We start from the raw sequence: 20,790 nt of genomic DNA, 5'->3' as shown, positions 1-20,790 counted from the left end.
CGGCGGGGCAGCCTCCTATCGTCACTTCAGCCAGCGCCGCAACTATAAGAGGCGGTGCCGCCCGCCGTGGCTGCCTCAGCCCACCAGCTGGGACCGCGAGCCATGCAGCCCGTCGCCCGCCCCCAGGGCTGTTAGAGCCAGACTGCGAACTCTCGCCACTTGCCGCCACCGCCGCGTCCCGTCCCACCGCCGCGGGCAGCAGCCAAAGCCGCCCCAACTGCAGCATAGAGCGGGCAAGGCCGGGCAGGCCATGGGGCACTGGGCGCTGCTGCCTTGCTGGGTTTCTGCTGCGTTGTTGCTGGCGCTGGCCGCTCTGCCTGCAGCCCTGGCCGCCAACAGCAGTGGCCGATGGTGGTAAGTGAGCTGGTGCGGGGTCGCCACTTGTCTCGGGGCACAGAGCCAGGGGCCAGCCCCATCCAGCTCCCACGCTCTGGGATCCGTCCGCAGACAGACTTCCTCCAGCGCTCTGACTTCCCTTTGAGACACCGAGGGGCGCTCTGGAGCGGAGCTGGTCCAGAAATTCCAGCTCTGGTGAAGTGGGGTGAAGGGTCCGCCCGGCGGCCCACGATACTCCAGGAGGGCAGCCCTCTCCCATCTAGCACTGCCCTTCTTCCAAGAACCCCCAAACGAGCTTCACGGTGGTAGTCACACTACGGGGCTTCCCAGCCTCTGGAGAGAAAGGGCAGGCGTGCACTCCGAAGGAAGCCCATCAGCGGGTGGAACTCCCAAGCATTTCACGCCTTGGGTGGGCATGGACGGCAGGCCAGGGTTTGCGAGCCAGACTGTCCGGAAACAGGCTCTGAGAGCCAAGGTGAATATCTAGTCCCTAGGCTCTCCATGCCTTCGCTGTCCAGCTCCGGGCGCAGGGCCCCCTAGCAGCCCTAAGATTCCTGGGAACACAAAAGTCTGAAAGCCAAGTCCTTTCAAATTAGTGAGTGCCTAAGCGCGGAATCGTTACCTTATTATTGATCTCTCCCCGCTCTTGTGGGCAAATAGCTCCAGGAAGAGGACAGGGCGAGCATGACCTTTCTGGTTAGGGTTAGGGTGCAGGTCCCCTTCCAGAGCTTGAACTCCTCTCATGCGTCTCACCAGGGGCATCGTGAACGTAGCCTCCTCTACGAACCTGCTGACCGACTCCAAGAGTCTGCAGCTGGTACTCGAGCCCAGTCTGCAGCTGCTGAGCCGCAAACAGCGGCGGCTGATCCGTCAGAACCCCGGGATACTGCACAGTGTGAGCGGGGGGCTGCAGAGCGCTGTGCGAGAGTGCAAGTGGCAGTTCCGAAACCGCCGCTGGAACTGTCCCACGGCTTCGGGGCCCCATCTCTTCGGCAAGATCGTCAACCGAGGTGGGTACCCCGGAAGGTGACGCTTCCGGGGACCAGGGGAGCCCGGGGTCACCTCAGGGCACGGACGAGCAAGTGCAGAGAAGATGTCCGGGGCATCTGCAGGGTCACAGAATCAGCCTGCCAAGAGCTTCATGCCAGCACTAGCTCTGGGCCAGACTCGTTCCACCAGGAGGTTTCAACCCGTGCGCCTCGGGCAGGAAGCTTAGCTTTTCTGAGCCACTGCCCCAGCGAAAGGGAGTGCTGAGTGGTGGACGCTCGCTGGCCACCACTTTCCCGCAGTCCCTCTCAAAGAAGCCTGGGAGGCTGCTCTCTTGCCTCCAGCCCAGCAAGGCTTGCATCGCTGATGTGAGCTGGAGAGTTCTTGGCGGTGCAGAATTCTTCCGCTCCCCTCTATTCTCTTTTCCCTCCGGGGCTGCCCTACTTGCACCGAGAAGTCAAAATGAGCCCGGAGTCTCAGTAAAGCGTGATTACAAGTGTGGAGGAGGTAGCGTGCCCACACACGTGCTTTCGCGGGGAGACCAACTTCCCAACACAGCCGGTCGCCAGGCTTCCAGGACCCTAAGGGCGTGGGACTCAAAGATCCCAAGGCCTCCCCTGAAGGTCCAGGCTGCACCCCGCGTGCCCCCTCGCTGATCCCCTCTCCCATCCCCAATAGGCTGTCGGGAAACAGCATTTATCTTCGCCATCACCTCGGCCGGGGTCACCCACTCGGTGGCGCGCTCCTGCTCAGAAGGCTCCATCGAATCCTGCACGTGCGACTATCGGCGACGCGGTCCTGGGGGCCCCGATTGGCACTGGGGGGGCTGCAGCGACAACATCGACTTCGGCCGCCTCTTCGGCCGGGAGTTTGTGGACTCCGGAGAGAAGGGGCGGGACCTTCGCTTCCTCATGAACCTTCACAACAATGAGGCGGGGCGCACGGTGAGCCTGCTTGAGGGTGTCCGCACCCGAAACGGAATGGCAGGGATCTCGGAGTCCCTGCCTTAGGCTAAGCTCGAACTTGGGAAGTAACGGTCGGTGTTAAGGCCAGAGGTTAGGGTAAGGAACCAGGCGAGGGAGTCCGGAGGGCGCGGGGGTTTGGAGGGATTCACAGAATGGAAGGGATAGTCTGACAACGGAGAGGTTAGAAGTCATGTAACCCATGGACTGTGTTGCCTACGCCCGCCAGTGTTCAGGTTCAAAAAATTAGGCTGAGAGGCAAAGACAGATTCTCTGGGTGGAGCAGAGTTGGGTTTGGCGTCCAAATCTCTTCGGGACAAAAATTTCGTGGCTCCCTTCCTTTGGGCTCGGCTAGGCCTGGGCCTTTGCTGAGATCCCGGCGACGACCAGGAGGGGGCGGTATCCGGGAAGGTGGCTCTGGCTCTGACGGCGTCCCGGGCCGTCCTTTCTTCTCCTTCCCCCCACCCCACCTCCCGCCCCCCCAGACCGTGTTCTCCGAGATGCGCCAGGAGTGCAAGTGCCACGGGATGTCGGGTTCATGCACGGTGCGCACGTGCTGGATGCGGTTGCCCACGCTGCGCGCAGTGGGCGACGTGCTGCGGGACCGCTTCGACGGTGCCTCGCGCGTCCTCTACGGCAACCGCGGCAACAACCGTGCATCGCGGGCTGAACTGCTGCGCCTGGAGCCGGAGGACCCGGCTCACAAGCCTCCCTCGCCCCACGACCTCGTCTACTTCGAGAAATCGCCCAACTTCTGCACGTACAGCGGACGCCTGGGTACCGCGGGCACGGCGGGGCGCGCCTGCAATAGCTCGTCGCCCGCGCTGGATGGCTGTGAGCTGCTCTGCTGTGGCCGGGGCCACCGCACACGCACGCAGCGCGTCACCGAGCGCTGCAACTGCACCTTCCACTGGTGCTGCCACGTCAGCTGCCGCAACTGCACGCACACGCGCATACTGCACGAGTGCCTGTGAGGCGCTGCGCGCACTCGGCCCCTGGGAGCACTCTCCTCAAGCCCACCCCCAAACAGATTCGCTGGCACCTCAGACCCGGATCTGCGCCCACCCCGTCCCTCCAGCCGCACTCCGGGATTCCTACTACCTATCCCATCATTTCTCCCACCTCCTCAGACCTGGGGACTCCTGAAACCACTTGCCTGGGGCGGCATGAACCCTCTTGCCATCCTGATTGACCCGCCCCCGGACCTACCTCCCTCCCTCTCCGCGGGAGACCCCCTTGTTGCACTGCCCCCTGCTTGGCCGGGAGGTGAGAGAAGGATTGGTCCCCTCCCCAATCAGGGTCAGCTCCCGACGCGAAGCTCTGCCTCCTCCACCGCGCGCAGCGACCTGCCTGCCTTTCTCCTTCTCTTTTAACCTCCGTTTTCTCCAGGTCCCCACATGCCCTTCTCCTTCTTCTGTCAAGGGTGCACACCCTGAACACACACCTGGGCATCAGGGCCTTTCTCCTCTCCACCTACAGCTGAAGTGGGAGGTTCCGGGGTGAGAGGGCAGCTGTGGTGATGTGGAAAATGAGGTTGGGGACCCGCGAGAAATATCGCCATTCTCCCAGCCTATGTCATGGAGCCATTGAACAGCTGCGAACCATGCCTCCCTCAGCCACCTCCTACCCTCTTCCTGTCCTGCCTCCTCATCAGTGTGTAAATAATTTGCACTGAAACGTGGATACAAAGCCACGAGTTTGGTTGTTGTAAATAAAAACTATTTATTGTGCTGGGTTCCAGCCTGGTTTGCAGAGACCACTTCCCACCCCAACCTAACTCTGCTCCATTCTTCTCTCCTTTTGCTCTCCAGCCTTTTCTGACCCCTCTTTCCCTCTCCCTAGTTTCTCCAAGATGCCTTTGCATTCCGGAATCAGTATTTCCTTCCACTGTAGCTATTAGTGGCTCCTGGCCCCCACCAATGTAGTATCTTCCTCTGCAGAATAAAATCTCTATTTTTATCAATGACTTGGTGGCTTTTCCTTGAATCCAGAACACACTATTGCTTACCTCCTTTAAACAAATAGGATACACTGTTGAGGGACTGGTTTCCTGACCCTGGAAGAGGACTCTGACATTCTGTCCCTTGGATGACCCTGATGAGGCCACTGGGGATCCAGGTCTCCAGATGAACCCAGTCAGGAGCCAAAAGACACTACAGGGTCCTTCTTCCTGTTTGAACACCAATTGGCTGTATGATACTGAGAAAGTCCATAACTTCTTCAGTTTCTTGCCCTACTGAGTGGGGATTAAACAAACAAACTTGGAGAACCTGCCTTTCCTATGTAGAAGAGCTGTTGTGAAAATCGCTACAACTGAGTGATAGCTATGATGGTGTTCTGAAAAGAAACCAAAGAAAAAAGAGAAACCCAAACAGAAAGGGTGCTGTGGCTCATGGGTGTAGAGGTTTTGGTCCCCAAAGCCTCTCTGGGCCAGCTGTGGTCAGGGTGTTGGGCAACGGGGAAACCACTCTCCTTCCCAGGACAGGGAAATGCCATATTAGGACATCAACTTCCAAACCGTGGGCTACAAAGAACAGGTGAAAAGCTGAGAGAGGATAATGGGGGAGAAGAAAGGAGCAGCAGGGTTAGAATCCAAATAGAGGCTAGACTTTACCAAGTGTAACTGAAAGGAAACCCAACTGTGGTCCATAACCAAACCATGAGGTTAGCCATTCCCATAGAAAGCCCAAATGAGGATTCTGTTGCTAACAACACCAACATGATACCTCTGTGTGCATTTCACCAGATCGGAGGGGAGAACTAATTTCTCCTACAGCCCGAAAACCTCTCTCTAACTCTAATCCACTCCCTCTCCCTAGGATTAGGTCTAACCTTAGCCTTAACCTAACTTCAGGCAAACCCTAACTGCTTGCTAAGCTCTAATGCCAGTCTCTAATCCTAACACTTCCCCCGCCCCAGGGGAGGGCTTGAAGGACCGGGGGAGCTATGAAGCACCCCACCCCCTAAGGGCAACGACTGATCCCAGCCTACTGGAGAATTTCCCCCTCTCCTCAGGACTCTTTGCTGTTGTTGCTGCCTCGCACCACTCCCTGGATGTGTGAACTCTGACCCATGTTGGCCTTTGGGATATGTGTGGGGGTAGGGAAGTGGAGCCAGGAGCTGCTCAATCTTGCAGTGATATATCCCCTTTCCTTTCTCTCCATCCACCAAGCTAGCACCAGTTCAGATTTGATAGGCAGTTGAGGAGGAGGAATAGAAATCTGACTGATCCTGGGCAGAAAGTACCTGACAGGGTTGGGTGTCCAGTCAAGAACCCCCTGCGATAATGTCCAGTCTATAATCCAAAGAGCTATTAGATCCCCCCAGAGGCAGGAGAGGAGATGTGGGCCCCTGCCAGACAATACCCAGATTTGGGGAGAAGCAACAGGGTGGAGTCAAAGGGTTGGCAGCTGTCCCCAACCACTCTCACCTAACTCCTAACAGTAAGAACCTGGAAGCTGAGCGGGGGTCGGGGGGCTCTGAGCTGTGCCGACACATAGGAGCTGGAAAAAGGGCAGGGAAGAAGTGAATCCTGTTCTGGTCCTAACTAGACTTTCAAAAACTCCGTAGCTTTCTTGGCTTCAGTTGCTTTGTCTATTCAACAGGGATGATTACTGGCACTTAGTCTTCCTCAGGAAGGTGATGAGGTTCAGACAAGATCATGTACATGGATGTGAAACACAGGGTCATTTGAACACTTGCTGACATCTCTTCTGTGCCAGGCATATGCCAAATGCTGGGGATACAGTGATGTATGAGCCATGGAGCCTGCTAGAAGTTTACAGTCTGGCCAGGGAATCAGGCATATCAAGATATTGTCAGGATAATGGGAGCAGTGCTGTGAAGGCTCAATGAAGTGTAAAGCCCTCTGCACAAGCATGAAGTTTAAAGACAGACTCCCATACTCATGTCCTCAGCATGGAAGTCCTTTACTTCCAGCCACAAGGACTTCAAGGGAGGGGGTAGGGAAGTGCAGAATGGGACTGGGTCCTCAAAGGGACATGTGATAATAAAGCAAAAAAAAAAAAAAAGTAAGCGAAAGAAAAAGAATTTTTTTAAAAAGCAAAAGGGCTAGATCTGCAAAGCACTACCTAGGAGCTAATTATTGATTAGGATCACATGTGGCATCCTCAGACGGAGCAGGTAAATCCTGGGGAGGAAAGCAGCAGTGCCCAGAGCACGTCCTGGGTGGGGGTCACTATCCTCCCGCCCACCTCTGATCTTCAAGTGGGATCTGAGACTGGCAGGACCCCGGACACAGGCTTGGCTCAGTGAGTGAGGGAGGCACTGGTCCTGAAATATCCTGGGGGGAGCGGAAAAGCTGAGAGGACTGAGGCTGCACAGTCCCCAGGGGGTCAGCAAGCCGGCACCACACACACCCTGCCACACGCACCCTGGAAAAACCCTGTCAGTGGGGCTGCAAATACCCCAGGGTCTAGCACCCCCCACCCCCCACCTCAGGCTGGCTCAGTCCTCCTCTCCAGGCCAGAGGGAGAAAAATAACAAAATGAGGAGAAAATAAGCTGTTTGGCTGTGGTGTGAGCAGGAATATCCATGCAGAGCTGCCCACCACTCACCCTTACTCACTCTTTCCACACCCAGCCAGGGCGCCCAGCATGAGACAGACCACCCCCCTGCCCCCTCCCCCGTCTGGGCTAAAAGCAGACGCTGGTGAGCGAGCAGCAGGTTATAAATATGCCCGGGGAACTGCCGCCAACTCGCTCCCTTGTCATCCCCTGGGAGGGTATAGGGTGGGGTGGCTCCTAGGGAGGAGCCAGGGCTGCCCTGTTCCCTGGGGCCCAGGAGGAAGTGGGGCTTCCAGGAGGCTACTGCATTTTTCCTCCCTTTTCAAAGGGAAAGAGCCACTGCCACTTCATTTTTCCTGGACATCTGCTCATCTGCTCAGAGGTGGAGCCCTCATCCTCCCTGGGCCGTAACTGGGAGTTCAGAATGAAAGGGCCCAAGTCCATTCACTCCGTGTCTCGGTGGAGCCCAGCGCTGCTTCTCCTCACACTCAACACCAAAGTTCATTCATTCACTCAACAGATATTAACAGAGGACCTGTTGAATGCCTGGCCCTGTGTGCAAGCATGTCTGCACATACAAGCGTGTGCATGTGTGTGTGCAGGCACACAGCAGCCCCTACACCCATGCATGCACACCAGCTCCAGCCCCTCCCCCGACTTGGTGTTTCCACGAAGGGTAAAGCTTCAGGCTCCCGGTTCCACCTCAGAGTAGGTTTGGGGAGGTGGGGCATTGAAAACAGGACCCCTAAATATTCCTGCTTTTACTACCTCCCTGATAAACGAGAGGGTCCCTTCTCTCCTCCCTGCCCAACCATCCTACCAATGGAGGCACCACCCAAGGAAGAAAGAGCCACTCTGTGGGACGCTAGGGGGTACCTGCCCGGGCTGCCAGGGCCCCCTGCCTCCCAACCACTTGCCAAGTAAGTACCAAGCCGGGCAAGAGGGGGCAGTGCCACCCTGGGAAGCTCCAGCTCTCCTCCCTCAGAGCCGAACCCCTCCCTTCTCTCTCCTCCCTATTAATCCTCGGAAGTGAAGGGGCCGTCCCTGGCGGCCCCTCAGCCCTATTGTGGCCCCTCGCCCTCCTCGGCTGGCGTCTAATTAACTCCTCCTGCCCCTGGTTTTATGTGCCCCCCTTACCCCACCTTGTCGGCCCCGCCCCTCCGCTCGCCCGCTCCCCGCCACGGACATTCCAGCCCGGCCGGGCTGGTGTGCCAGGGCAACCAGGGCCGGACCGAGGCCTAATCCCCCCGCCGCCTGGCCCGACTGGGAGAGCCCCGCTCACCTCCCCGCTCTCTGGGGGCTGCTCGGCTCTGCGGTGGCGGAGACACACAATCGGGACAAAGGCGCAGCCCCCAGGGGGCTAACTCAGCCTTCACGCCCAGGTTGTGCGGCATTTGGGGAGTTTAATGAATTGTCCATCACGCCTTTCAGGGCCCGCCCGTCAGCCTGGATTAATCTTCGGAGCCCTGGTGGGGTAGGAGACACTAAGCCTGTATTTATTACTCTCCCATTGTCACTAATTGAGGTAATTATCTGTGACTCTGGCCTGGCCAACAATGCGGCATTCACTCCCGGGACCTCGATGGGCCTGGCTCCCACTCTCAGCACCAACCCTCCCTCCTCTCCTCTCCCAAACCCACCAAGGGCTAACTGGAGCCCTGGAGCATGATGGGAAAGTGGACAATGTCCCATAATGCTTCACCTCCAAACCGGTATGGAGTTGCAGCTAGGGAGAGGTCCCTCTAAAGCAGGTGAGAAAAGAAGGCAGCCTGTCTGGGGACAGGTTTGGCTGGCAGAGCCCTTGAGCCACAGAAGGGCATGACTCTGGCATCTTTGATTTTCTGGACCCTAATCTCTGTGTTGGTAGTGCCAGCGTCTCCCAAGGTCCTTCTGTGAATCCACCTTCATGCTCCTGTAGCCTCCAGAGTTCTAGGGTATTAGGAGGCCCTATCTCATACCAGGTATAATTTAGGGAGGGCCCTAAAGTTTCAGGGCTGGCAGAGTAGTGTGGGTGGGGGAGGTGGGGAAAAAGAATAGGCTTGGGCTCAGGGGAAGAGCAAGAGGAGCCATCACAGGAAGGAGCACCGAGGGCTCACGCTACTGTGGCCATGCAATAGCCTTAGGGAGAAACTTGGATGTGAAGAGGGGAGCAGAGCCAAAGAGCAGATTTTACATGGAGATGGCTTCCCAGGTCAAGGGGATTGGCCCTGGGGAACAGGTATGTGCGTTTGTGTGTGTGTGGGGGGGGGGGTGTAAAAGAAAGAGAGAGAGAAAGATAGCAAAGGCAGTTTTGGACAGGACGAGACGGTAGGCTCCTTGAGGGTAGGGGCTGTGTCTTGATCACTGTTGTTTTTCTAAGAGCCTGCACTGTGCGTGGCACATAGTAGATCCTAGCAAATGAGGGTATAGGTGAGGCCTGTGTGATCACTGGGGTTAAGATCTGTCGACTCCTCTGCCACAGCCGCACACAGACTCTTCCTTCTGCCCCAAGGCTTGCTGAAAGGAAGTTCTGATCATCTGGGGACAGTTCTTGAAGGGCACATCACCAGCTACCGGTGTCAACGATCTTGGCAGAACCCAGTGCTACACTCGGAACATCGCCACCTTGTGGTGCCTCTTGGGAGAGCTACTGGAGGGACCGCAGCAAGGGAAGCAAGGTCGTCCCTGGCGGGTGCCGGGCATAGGGGAAGGACGGTCACACCAGGCAGCAGCAACCCCTCCCTTATATATAGACCCTGAATTGCTGTGCCAATGTTCCTGTGGCACAGTTTTATCATCTGTTCCTTCTTTCTGCCAGCATCTGCTGAGAGCCTGCTCCAGGCCAAGCTTGTAGGCGATACAGAACTAAATCAAAGGCACTACCCTTGAGTAGCTCATGGTCCAGTAGAGAATGACACAAAACCTCTCTGCCCCTCACCTCTCCCTCAGTTCTTCTCACTAAAGCTCAAATGTTTGGTTGTTTAATATTTATTTATTTGGCTGAGCTGGGTCTTAGTTGCAGCATGCAAGATCTTTTGGTTTCAGCAATACAAGCTCTTAGTTGCAGCATGTGGGATCTAGCTCCCCTAGCTCTAGCTCTCCTGCATTGGGACCATGGGGTTTAGCCACTGGACCACTAGGGAAGTCCTCAAATGTTTTATCCTTGCTTTCCTGGGATACTTCATGATGTGGTTCCCATCATTCCAGGATCCCATCCCTTTGCAACTCTGCCTTCCCCAGTGCCTGTGCTGTGTTCTCCCACCTCTCTACCTTCACCCGCACCCTGGAAAGAACCTTTTCCCCACCTCCCCTGGCTGAAATTCATCTCAAAACTGCCTTCCTCATGAGGCTCTTCTAATTTCCCTTGGCAAAGTGGCCTTGCCTCCTGACGCACCTTCTTGGCAGGGCTTTCACTAAATCAGCAGCACATACTGGCTGCTCCATGGGTGGAACATCTGTGTGTGTTATTCATATTTGTATTGGCTTCTAGCTTTCTGAGGGCATGGACTCTACGTTTTGTTCATCTTGACATCTCTTGCAACACTGAGCTAGGCACATCACATGCCCTCATTAAGGCAGATGGATGGTTAGATGGATGGATGGATGGATGAAGGAAGGAATGGATGCATAGATGGATAAATTAATGGAAGGATGACAGATGAGTTGGTGAATGGATGGATAAATGGATGGGTGGGATGCATGGATGCACAGATGAATAAACAAAAGGATGGATGGATGCACGCATGGATAGATGGATGGATGAAGTAACTCTTCTCTAAAAAGATTCACAAAAGCTTATGTAAGGGACTTGCCTGGCAGTCCAGTGGTTAAGACTTCCCCTTTCAATGCAGGAGGTGTTTGGTTCGATCCCTGGTCAGGAAGCTAAGATCCCACATGACTTGCAGCCAAAAAACCAAAATATAAAACAGAAGCAACAATGACGCACCAATGAAGACTTTTCAAATGGTCTATGTTAAATAAAACTTTTAAAAGAGGCTAAGTAGTACCAGGGGCTTTAAGGGAGGGAGCCCCCACAGCAGGACATGAAGAGGAGATAATGGATCCAGGCAGATAATGGATCCAGCCTTCCTTCACTAACATGTGTACCCTCAGTGACTGGTCTCTCAAAAGCTTGGGTATATTCTAACTGCTTAGAAGTTGCAGGTTGGGAGCCATTCCTTCCTTTATGCTCCCCTAGACCCTGCAGGAATGCTTTTATGAACATATATTACATTGTACTGCCTGCACTGTGATGACTCTGTGGGTGTCCTCTTCCAAATCCCTTCCCCTGTTTCTCATACAGCCTAGATATGTGAACTCCCTGAAGACAGGTAACAGGTCTGAGTCTTGTGTGTGTCCCTAGGGCCTGGCATCCGTGTTCAGTGGGTGAGTGAGCAAATGAGTAACTGGGTGAATGTACAATATCTACATATCCATGTTCAGCCATCTCTCCTTGTCCTCTCCTCCTCACTCACTCACACACACACACACACACACTCCTGACGACAAGTCCCAGAGTTATGGCCTGGTTCTTTGTCTCATTTACCCATTTGTGATCTATCTCGGGAAGTCCCAGGGCTCTCCTGAGAGTCTGAAGGGGGAGGGGGCTCTTAGCTCCCTTCAGAAAGGGGCTTCCCTGGGAAGAACTTGGCTGGTGGAAGGGTAGGCGCATTCTGTGGTAACCTGAGCGCTGCTGCCCAAACCTGAGCACACTCTCCAGCACTGCCGTCCCTACAAGGCTGTCCCAACGTGGGGTGGGGGGGTGCGGTGTAGTTGTGGCCTCTGTCTTGAGGCTGGCTGGCTGGCAGACGCAGCCAGATTTAGAAGTCATTTTCGCAGCAGGGAGCCTCCAGCCTCCCACCCACAGGGCCCTGCAGGGCCAGTCTGAGATATGGCTCACCCAGGGCTGGCCCCCTGGGCCTGTACTAGCTCCTCCCCTTCTCCTCTCTTACCCTTTCTCCTAGATCTTTAGCAGCTGGTGCTGATTTCACCCTTAGGCAAAGATGGAGGAAGTCCTGGGGGAGGGGGTATTGCACTTGACATCCCAGCCACCCATTTACCCAGTCAAGGGGCTGCTTGTCTCCACCCCAGGAATCCCCTCTCCTCTCAGCCTCTGCTGCCTCTTCCTCCTATTCCTCTACCTCTACTCCTCTCTTCCCATCTCCCAACCTAATACTCCCAACACTAAAGAAATAGCCCTAAAGAGAAATAACAGATTTCAATACATATATCACTTACTGTGTGCCAGGTGATGTTCTAAGTGCTTTACATATTGAATCATTAATCCTCCCAACAAGCTTATGAAAAACACACTATTAATAACTTCATTTTGTAACTAAGGCTGCTAAGGCACAGAGAGGTCGAGTAACTTGCCCAAAGTCACACAGCTAGTATGAGGTGGTGGTGGTGGTGGTTTAGTTGCTCAGTCGTGTCTGACTCTTGCGACCCCATGGATTATAGCTCACCAGGCTTCTCTGTCCATGCCCAGGCAAGTATACTGGAGGGGGTTGCCATTTCTTTCTCCAGGGGAATCTTCCTGACCCAGGAATGGAACCTGGGTCTCCTGCATTGCAGGTGGATTCTTTACCGACTGAACTACAAGGGAAGATCCAATATGAGGTAGATGCAAGATTTAAACCCAGGCTGCCAGGTCCCAGAGTCCACGTTCTGGATACAACACTACCGTAGTTCTCTAACAATGACAGCAGTCTGCATAAGCTCTTAAAGCTAGCCTCCTGTGTGTTCAGCCTCAAAGAAACCTAGGCAGCATTGTGGAACCCCCCTCCCCAGGAATAGCCCCTCTACTTTCCCATGCACCTCACCTCTCCTGACACTCCCAGAGCCTGGGAGCCCCAGGGCTACAGCAAAATCCGGGCAGATGCTCTCACTACTGCCCTGGTCTTCCTCAGTCTTCCTCCTAGCCTGAAGTCCATCCTATTCTTAGGCCCAGAGGTCAAAGGCACACATCCCTGAGCTGGACCAGGCTCACCCTAGCTTGGCCTCTGTTTTCATTCCTGCCTTTATCTTCCACATCTCCTCTGAATGTATCCTCAACTCCAGTCAAACCAGACCTTTGACAATTTCCTAAACAAACCATTTCCCTTACATTCACGCCTCTATTTTTGCTGCCCCTCTGCTTGGAAACCCTTTCCCCAAATGCTACCTCAGATGCCTACCTCCTCCATGGAGCCTTTCATGATCTCATAGAATCTGTACAATCTGCCTTGTTTGATTCTTTATAATACTTAACACCCACTGCTCAATCTATCATTATTTACGTGTTTTCCCTTCACCCCGTCAGGCAGGTCTTACTCATCTCTTTCTTGGAGCTCAGCTCAGTGCCCAGTTCTTCTCAGGTGCTCAGTAAATGTTTAGGAGTTAGAATCAGCAGAAGTTAGAACTGTAGGTGGAAGGAAGACAGAACTCAGAAACCTTTGATCTCTGCCCAAGGTGAACCCCCACTTACTTCACTTCCTCCAGCAAGAGCTAACTTGAAACCTGGCAGTATGGTTTCCAGGCAGGTTCTGAGATGGACGGACCTTCCCGGGTGATTCTGACCAATGTTATCCGTTTAGATTCAAAGCCCCCAAAGACCCCTCCCCCCTACCCCGCCCAACCCCTTTCACTGAACCAAGGTCAGACACCCAGTTTAGGGTCCAATTCAGCGGCCTCCCTACCCTGCCCCCCTCCCAGTACTGCCCAGTCTCTCCGGGTGCGGGTGGGGAGCGACACTGAGATAATTGGAGACCAAAACTCTAAGTGGTTTGAGAGCGGGGCTGGGGATCGGAACGCTGAGCCGGAGTTGCTGTTGGCAGGACTCGGTGGGGGTGGGGGGTAGAGGCGGGGCCGAGGGCCGGGCCAGGACTCGGCGACTGAGTCTGAGCGAAGCCCCCGCGCCTGCCTAGTCGACGGCTAAATTTACCCAGGCTGACTCAGCCCTTGCCCGGAATGGGGGGTGGGGGGAGTGCATCGAAGCAATGGGAAGAGTCAGCGGGGGTGGGGTGGGGGGCAAGGAAGGGAGAGTCCGCACTGGGGGAGACAGGGGTGGACCGGCGTTTCCATCAGAAAAAGGGGTCTCCTCCACCGCCCACCGAGCAGGAAGGAGCGCAGAAGCCCTGGGGAGAAGGATGCTGTGGGGAATGGGTCGGTGAGAGGAAAAAGATGCCAAGGCTGGACAAGGGAAGCTTAGATTTATTGAGCGCCTGCTGTGTACCAGGTACTATGCAAGGCGCTTTACATACATTATCGCATTAAGTCCTCACAACAACCCTGCGAGGTAGGTGTTTATAAACCCCCATTTGACGGATGAGGAGACTGAGGCTCAGGGAGGTGAAGTGATTTGGCCGAGTTCACATGGCTAGTAAATAGAGACAGAGGAGGTGTCCGAGATCGAAGAGAAAAAATACTTCAGTGTCTGAATCCCAAGCTGTTTGGTGTGGACGAGTACAGAGAGGGGCTCCGCGCGCTCCAGAGGTCTGCAAGGCCAGAGGCCTACTCGCGATCTCGCATGGCTGGAGACGGCGGGGCAGGGGACCCGCGCGCAGGAACTAGGGAGCAATTGATTAACTGGCAGTGCCGGGGGTTGGCAAGACTCGGGGACTAGCTACAGGGAAATCCGCGACCTGCGCGCGCCCCGTAGTGGCTACAGCGAGTATCACACCCCACACCTACAGGCTTTTGGGGACTAGCCTCTTCCTTCCCTTGTTGGTTTCTGGAAGAGGCAGAAACATGTAAGACATTCTCAGGATTCTCTCGGGTGATTCCACCTGGGTGGGAAATAGTGGTAACTATTTAGAGCATCACCGAGGAACACTGGGGAGGAGGAACAGGGGAAGGCCTAAGGGTCCCAAGCTGCTTCATTGGGTGCCTTCCCTCCCCAGCTCAGATCACCACAAACTAGGGACAGTGAAAAGGCCACCATCCTGCCCTGCCTCGGGGATCCTACACCTAAACCTGAGAGACTGGAATAGGAGCCCTTGCCCACTTACTTGGCTCTTCTGCAAACCCTGCACGGTCTCTTGAATTGAGAGTGAATACAGGTGTCCATGAAGCCACCCAGAGACCCTCAGACTTCACTTATTCCTAACTGTCTTGTGGAGGGGAGGATTGAGATAAGAGCCTCTCCTAGGACTCCAAAACATCAGGAATGGACCTCAGAACCCCCTCATTTTACATACTATGGGAACTGGAGAGGGGAAATGACTTGCTTAAGGTCACCCAGCAAATCAGTGTCAGAGTTGGGGTTGGAACCCGAGATCTGTGAAACCAGTGACTCCTCTTCTGCTTTGCTGGTGGCTTCTGCCAAGGGCCTCTCTGTCACCTGATCACCTCAGTCTGAGGCCTCTCCATCACCTTCTTCCTTCTGCCCAGAGGCCCTGCCCTGCAGTTCCCCTGACTATCCCATCCCTGCCCTCCTGCCTAACCCCACCTAGGCCTCTCTGCTCAGCTCCATGTTAGTGCACTGGGCCCTGCAGAAGACCTTACCCACAGGCACTGGGTGGAGCAGGCATTCAAGTCTACTGCACACCCTCAACTCTCCTGGATAAAAAAAATCTTGAATTGACATGTGCTCCCTCTCATCTGTGTGCCTTCTATGCTGAGTACAGGAATGGGTGGGTATAGGTAAGGGGTACAAGGAAGTCTGTGAGGAAGAAAGGGGACACAAATACAATAATGGGCCTCTCACTGTTGCTCCCTATTTCCCTGTGGAGTCCCCTTAATGTCCCTCGCCCCGAAGAGGACCTCCTCGTTTTTGCTGATGGCACCTACAATCTCTCGGGCATTGCCGGTCAGCTCGGCTGTCTTCCCGCCTTCCGGGGGCCCGGTCCGCTCTTTCCGCCAGGAGGCGCCCGAGGCTTCTGTGTCGCTCGCATCAGAAGAGCTGCTATGGACGCTGAGCTCCGCAGCTTCGTCTGAGTCGGAGTCCGGGGCGGTGTGGCGGCGGATGCGAGACACGGCTTCCCGCAGGGCCCCGGCATAGGGTCCAGGGGCTCGCGCCCAGCCCCGGCCTGTGCGCCGCGGGCCGGACGCCACTTTCTCCGATCCCTCGGCACCGCGCGCTCCCCCCGAAGCCGGTGGGCCTAAGGCTGAGTGCTCTGGGCTACCTGGCTGCGTGGGGGGATCCCGTAGGTTTACTTCGCCAACCGGGAGCCCCAAGATGCGCGAGGCGCGCTCCTCCAGTGAGGAGTCCGCGGGCTTCCCGCCCTCAGCTTCGAGCCCGCGTCCCTCACTGGGTTGGAGAGAAGGGCGACTGCTCAATGGCAGCTTTCGGCAAGGGGAAGGAAGGACCGCGGCCCCCTCTCCCTCCTCTTTATTGGGTTTCGGTTGGCTGGGGGCATTCCCCACCAGGCGCGGCACCCCGGCGGGCAAAAGCTGCACATGCTGGGTTCGAGGGGTCGGGACGTACTGGGAGCGTATCACCACGCAAGTGGCATCAATGACAAAGACGCCTTCCCGACGAGTGGGGCCACGGGAACTTCGGGGCAGGGTGTGGGGGCGTCGGGTCACCTTCCAACCCTCCAAGGTCTCGGGTCCTGCCTCCCCTCTGTGACCCAGGGGCTCTCTCCATCCCGTGCCTCCTGGAGCCCAGGGTCTGGGAAGGGTCTGGCTATGCCGGGGCGGCTGCTTTTTAATGGAGGGAACCCAGCGTTTGGGGAGCCAGGTCTGGTCTCTCCCTTCCCTCCCTTCCCCGGAGCCCTTGAGATGGGGTCTGGACCTGGGAGTGGGACGCGGGGGGCTGGGGGTGGCAGTGGCAGACCCCGCAGGAACGGTGCCTGGGCTCCCAGCGGCTTTATCTTGGGGATGGCCGTCGCTACCACTCTTCAGGACAGCAGCAGCCAGCCTCGGGCTTTTCTCCGCGGCCCCCTTACCGGACTCCAGCCTTGGCCTGTCTGTTCCACAGCCTGGGGATCCCCCCAAGAGACCCCGTCCCTGACGGAGACCCCAGGCCCCTAGGACGTCCCGGTAGATCCGAGGATCTAGCCTCTTCTTTGCGCACCCTCCCTCTGTCCTAGTCGGCGCAGAGGTTGAACAGGCGCGCGCCTGCGAGGGCTCGGGGCCTCGCTTAGTCCCCAGGGTCCTGTGGGGGCCCTCGTAAGAAGGTGGAGCCACGTAGGGTGGCGGCCGGTCCCAGCGGCGTCGCGGGGCCATCCCGGCAGCGCCTCTCAGCAGCAGGTGAGCCTCGTAGCTGGGGGGCCCTGGCCGCCGACCAGCCCAGGGCCCCGCCCACGCCGCCCCAGGATTGCTCTGCGGCTGCGCGGATGGACGGGGCGGTCGCCCCACCGACCCCAGGCGCTCGGGCCTTGAGGGAGCTGGGAGCCCTGCAGAGTGGGCCACCCGAAGGGCGTTCCGAGGCTCCGGGCGGGGCCGACCAGGGGGACTCCTTCGGGCCCCACCAGCCTTGCGCCTTTTTCGCTCGGTCTCCTTGGCCTCCCGCTCCTGCGACGCCGCTTTCCTTTTCTCTTGCTCCCGGGCTCGGGCCTCGGCCGGGGGCCCCGCCCGCCAGTTGGTCGCCTCCTGCAGCACCCTGGAGGCCCAGGGCCGGCGGGGCGGCGGCTCAGGGGATCCCGGGCGCGGCCCACACCTGGGACAATGAGCAGGAACCCAGGTGAGCAGTTTGTGGGGGAAGGGAGCCGAGGTCCGGGGAGCTGGGAGCGCTGGAGGCCACTTGGGGCCACCGGGTGGAGGGGTGTGTGTGAGTGTGTGCGCGTGTGCACGTGCGTATATGTTAGGGTTGAAGTCGAAGCGGGACTCCTCACCATCTCTCCATGCACACTTTAACAGTATCTGCCCCATCTCACCTGCCCTTTCTCACGCCCACTCCTGTGCCCCCAAACAAATGGGATGAGTCAGACCCCAACCTTCCGGATGGGGTTGGGGGAGGCGTGGAAAAGAGAAGGCAGCTCTGGCTGGTGCCCACGGGAAGGTCCGGACCCCAATCCCTGCCCCACCTCTCTCTTCCCCTTACCCCTCCTTCACTCACGTGCGGCTCTGGGGCCCGCAGACCCAGTGGCTGGCCTGGAAGTCCATGAGCTGTCGAGGAGGGGCGCGGCGACTATAATGACAGGAAATAGTCTTCACTTCGATCACCAGCAGCTTGGATTTCTGCACCCAGAGGCAGCTGCCAGACTCCTCATCCTTGAGCTCCCGGGGGCTATCGGGCCCCTCGGAGAAGAGCTGGCCATCCAGCATCCTGCCCCACCCCACCCCGGCCCCCCACCCTCCCACCCGCCCCGAAAGCCCCCTCCCAGCCCGGGGAGCCGGCGCCCACTGCAGAGCGGCAGGCCCAGCGACTGGGGACTATATATACCCAGGCACACGTGTGTGCCTGTCTGTGTGTGTGTGCGCGCGCATGTGACACGGCGCGGACGGCCCCGCGCTGCTACCTCCCCCACGTGCACGACCGCCCCCTGGGGCCCGGGATTGGGCGCCCCTTCCCACTGCTCTTGTCCCGCAAGCCTGATGGGACCCGCACGAGTGGGCAGGGGAGTTATTCTTGCCAAGATGACCGTGCCCCCACCCCCGCCCCCGTCTCTTCAACCTTCCCGCCGGTTTTAACCCTTCATTCTCCTGCTTCTCGGGGTGCCTGACCAGCAGCGTTCTGTCCCTGACATCCTGCCCCAGACTTTTATTTCTTCATCAGGGAGGTGATGGGAATGGAACTCAAGGTCTCCGCCTGCCACTCTCTGCTGGTTTCCAGGGGGTTGGGGTGCAGAAAGGGCTGGCCCACGGCTGGGGGGTTTATTTTTAGCGGCAGTGGCGTTCGGGCGCAGAGAGGAGATGAGTAACCAGCTTCCATGCGGTGGAGGGAGGAGGTGGTGGCTTGCCTGCAGCCTTTGTGCAACTCTGGGGGAGAGCTGCCTCCAAGCTCAAAAAGGGTCACCCCCACACCCTTAACTCCTTACCCTCTCAGTGTTGTGCCCAGGGCTGCTGGCACAGCAGGACAGGAGTCTGTCTTAGCCATCGAAGCTGCCCACACTTTCATCCTTAGATGTTTGTCCTTGGGCACCCATGGAGCTCTCTCTCTGAAGCAAGCTCTCCCAACCCCCAATCCAGAAGCCAGGATTTGGGGGTCCTATTGTTCTCGGCCTGAACTCTGCTCAGACTTGTGGAGGAAGGAGTGCTTACGCACTTGCACCCTTTCAGAGGGTATAGAGGAATGGTGTGCTTCCTTGGCTAAACTAATCCCCTAGCAACTGAAATGACACACCTGGCCCCCATTTTCCAGTGGAGCACTCTGTCACCACTACCACAGTGCCTAGCTCGTTCAAGCCCCACCTGGAGTGGAGCTCAAGGTGCCCCCCTTTTAGGCTCATTCTGTCCCCGGTGGGGGTGGTTGCCTGCAAGCCTATACCAGGTGTCCCCTGATTCACCATGGTAATGTTAGTGGCAGTGCAGCCCACGCCAACCCTTCCATGCAGAGACTTAGCAACCATGCCTGGCAACCATGGCAGCAGCTCCAGTGGAGAGGAGGGGGGCGGGGAGGTGGGAGAAAAGAGTGTGTACGGCAACAGCACTGAAGAACGGATAATGCACCTCTCCTGAGGAATAGGTTAGAAGGCTATGAGGCTCCCACTTTGTCCCTTGTCTTTCCTTCTGCTCCGTCCTCATACCCCGAGACTGCCTGGTTGGGTTTTTTGGGGGGACAGGAGAAGCAGATCCCAATTTGTTTTCCACTCAAGTATACACAGCCCTTGGACACAAACCCTTGCTTTTAAGGTGATGAGCCAGGAGGGTTGTTTTAGGATGGGCACCGACTTACTGGGAACCACGGAAACAAAACCCAGGCTTCCTGCTCCCTAACATGGACCTTTAGAGAGAACCCAAACATCCTCTATCCCATCCGCTCAGCCCGCTTTACACCTACCAGCTACACCGGTGGGGTGGCTCTTGCTTGAAGCTGCTTCCTTCCACCCAGGTCCCACCAGAGCCCCAAGGCTTTAAAAGTCCTTGCCTCCTCCCTAGACACGATGGAATGTGACATAAGGCGACATCTGTCCTTTCCATCATGCACACACCCACACACACATAAACATACCCTAATTCTAATAACTTATAAGCCTCCCTCCCTCAAGTGTGGGAATGTGCTGTGAGAGCTTTGAAGGGGCGAATGCAGAAGCAGAGGCTTTGGAGAAGCCCCACAACGCAGCACTGACAGAAGGGCTTAGAGCAGTGCCCGGTGCTTCTCCCTGTGTTCCATGGAGAAGCCTGGTTTGGAGGAACCACTACAGAATAGCCAGGGTCATGAATTATCAGGCACGGTCTGGGTAGGGGCAAGGAAGTACTCAGAAACTCCTTCAAATCTGGGATAGGAAATGGTACCATATCTCTAAGGCAGTGGTGAGACAGTCTCCAGAATGTGGTTCATACCCAACCATCTAGCAGCCCTTATGGTGCCAGTTGCCTGGACTACTGCTTTGGTCCAGATAGTTTCAGCAGAGGGAGAGGGTCTGACAGGGTGACCATAATCCTGCTGCTCCTCACCCCTCACTCTCCAGCTCTTATCTACCTTGGAAGAAAGGGATTTATGAGTTCAAAGACAGTGTTGGTTCAGCAAAATCCAGAGTCCAACCTTTCCTAAGAAAAGTGGATGATAGCGGCAGGTACCTCTGCCAACCCAGAGGAGACCGAGGCTTAGCGCTGTTACGGGAGTTTCCTTGGGTGCCAGCTACGGTCCAGGCAGAGGAGAAAGCGAGGTGATAAGGGGACTGCAGGGAACAGGGTGGGAAACAGTTAGGAACAGAGAATTAGACAGACAGTGAGTCTGATGTAGTGGTAAAGTGCATTAAGTTCTAAAGCAAGACTGTTTCAGCTCAAATCCTAGCTCTACTTTTTATTAACTGTGTGGCCGTAGGCTAGTTACTTGGCCTTTTTGTACCTCAGTTAAAAAAGAAAATCTGTAAAACTGAAATAGTATCTACTATTGTTCTGAGGATTAATTGAAGTAATATATGTAAAGCACTGAGAATGGTGGCCGGCACACAGTTTAATATGTGTGTGTT

The 20,790-nt window shown here is 56.5% G+C and overlaps 2 protein-coding genes across 3 annotated transcripts; one reads left to right on the top strand and one right to left on the bottom strand.

Moving 5' to 3' along the window:
* Positions 1-167: 167 nt before the first annotated feature.
* WNT1 (Wnt family member 1) lies at positions 168-3,372 on the top strand. Its single transcript, XM_004006386.6, has 4 exons — positions 168-354; positions 1,093-1,346; positions 2,002-2,267; positions 2,771-3,372. The coding sequence occupies exons 1-4, from the start codon at positions 251-253 to the stop codon at positions 3,257-3,259; spliced, it is 1,113 nt and encodes a 370-aa protein (XP_004006435.2). The 5' UTR covers positions 168-250; the 3' UTR covers positions 3,260-3,372.
* Positions 3,373-13,961: 10,589 nt separating this feature from the next.
* On the bottom strand, positions 13,962-20,768 carry DDN (dendrin). Of its 2 annotated transcripts, XM_060414075.1 has the most exons (3): positions 19,656-20,768; positions 17,772-17,843; positions 13,962-17,372 (listed from the first exon to the last, which is right to left on the bottom strand). In XM_060414075.1, the coding sequence occupies exons 1-3, from the start codon at positions 19,796-19,798 to the stop codon at positions 15,473-15,475; spliced, it is 2,115 nt and encodes a 704-aa protein (XP_060270058.1). In that variant the 5' UTR covers positions 19,799-20,768; the 3' UTR covers positions 13,962-15,472. The 2 variants fall into 2 exon arrangements, with proteins under 2 accessions (XP_060270058.1, XP_027823186.1); XM_027967385.3 differs by lacking the exon at positions 19,656-20,768 and having other exon boundaries at positions 17,772-18,083.
* Between the last annotated feature and the right edge of the window lie 22 nt (positions 20,769-20,790).

Source organism: Ovis aries, chromosome 3 (assembly GCF_016772045.2).
Source record: "Ovis aries strain OAR_USU_Benz2616 breed Rambouillet chromosome 3, ARS-UI_Ramb_v3.0, whole genome shotgun sequence".
NCBI classification, from domain to species: Eukaryota; Metazoa; Chordata; class Mammalia; order Artiodactyla; family Bovidae; genus Ovis; species Ovis aries.
The sequence above is the reverse complement of the archived record's forward strand: the minus strand, read 5'-3'. Positions and strand labels throughout refer to the sequence as shown.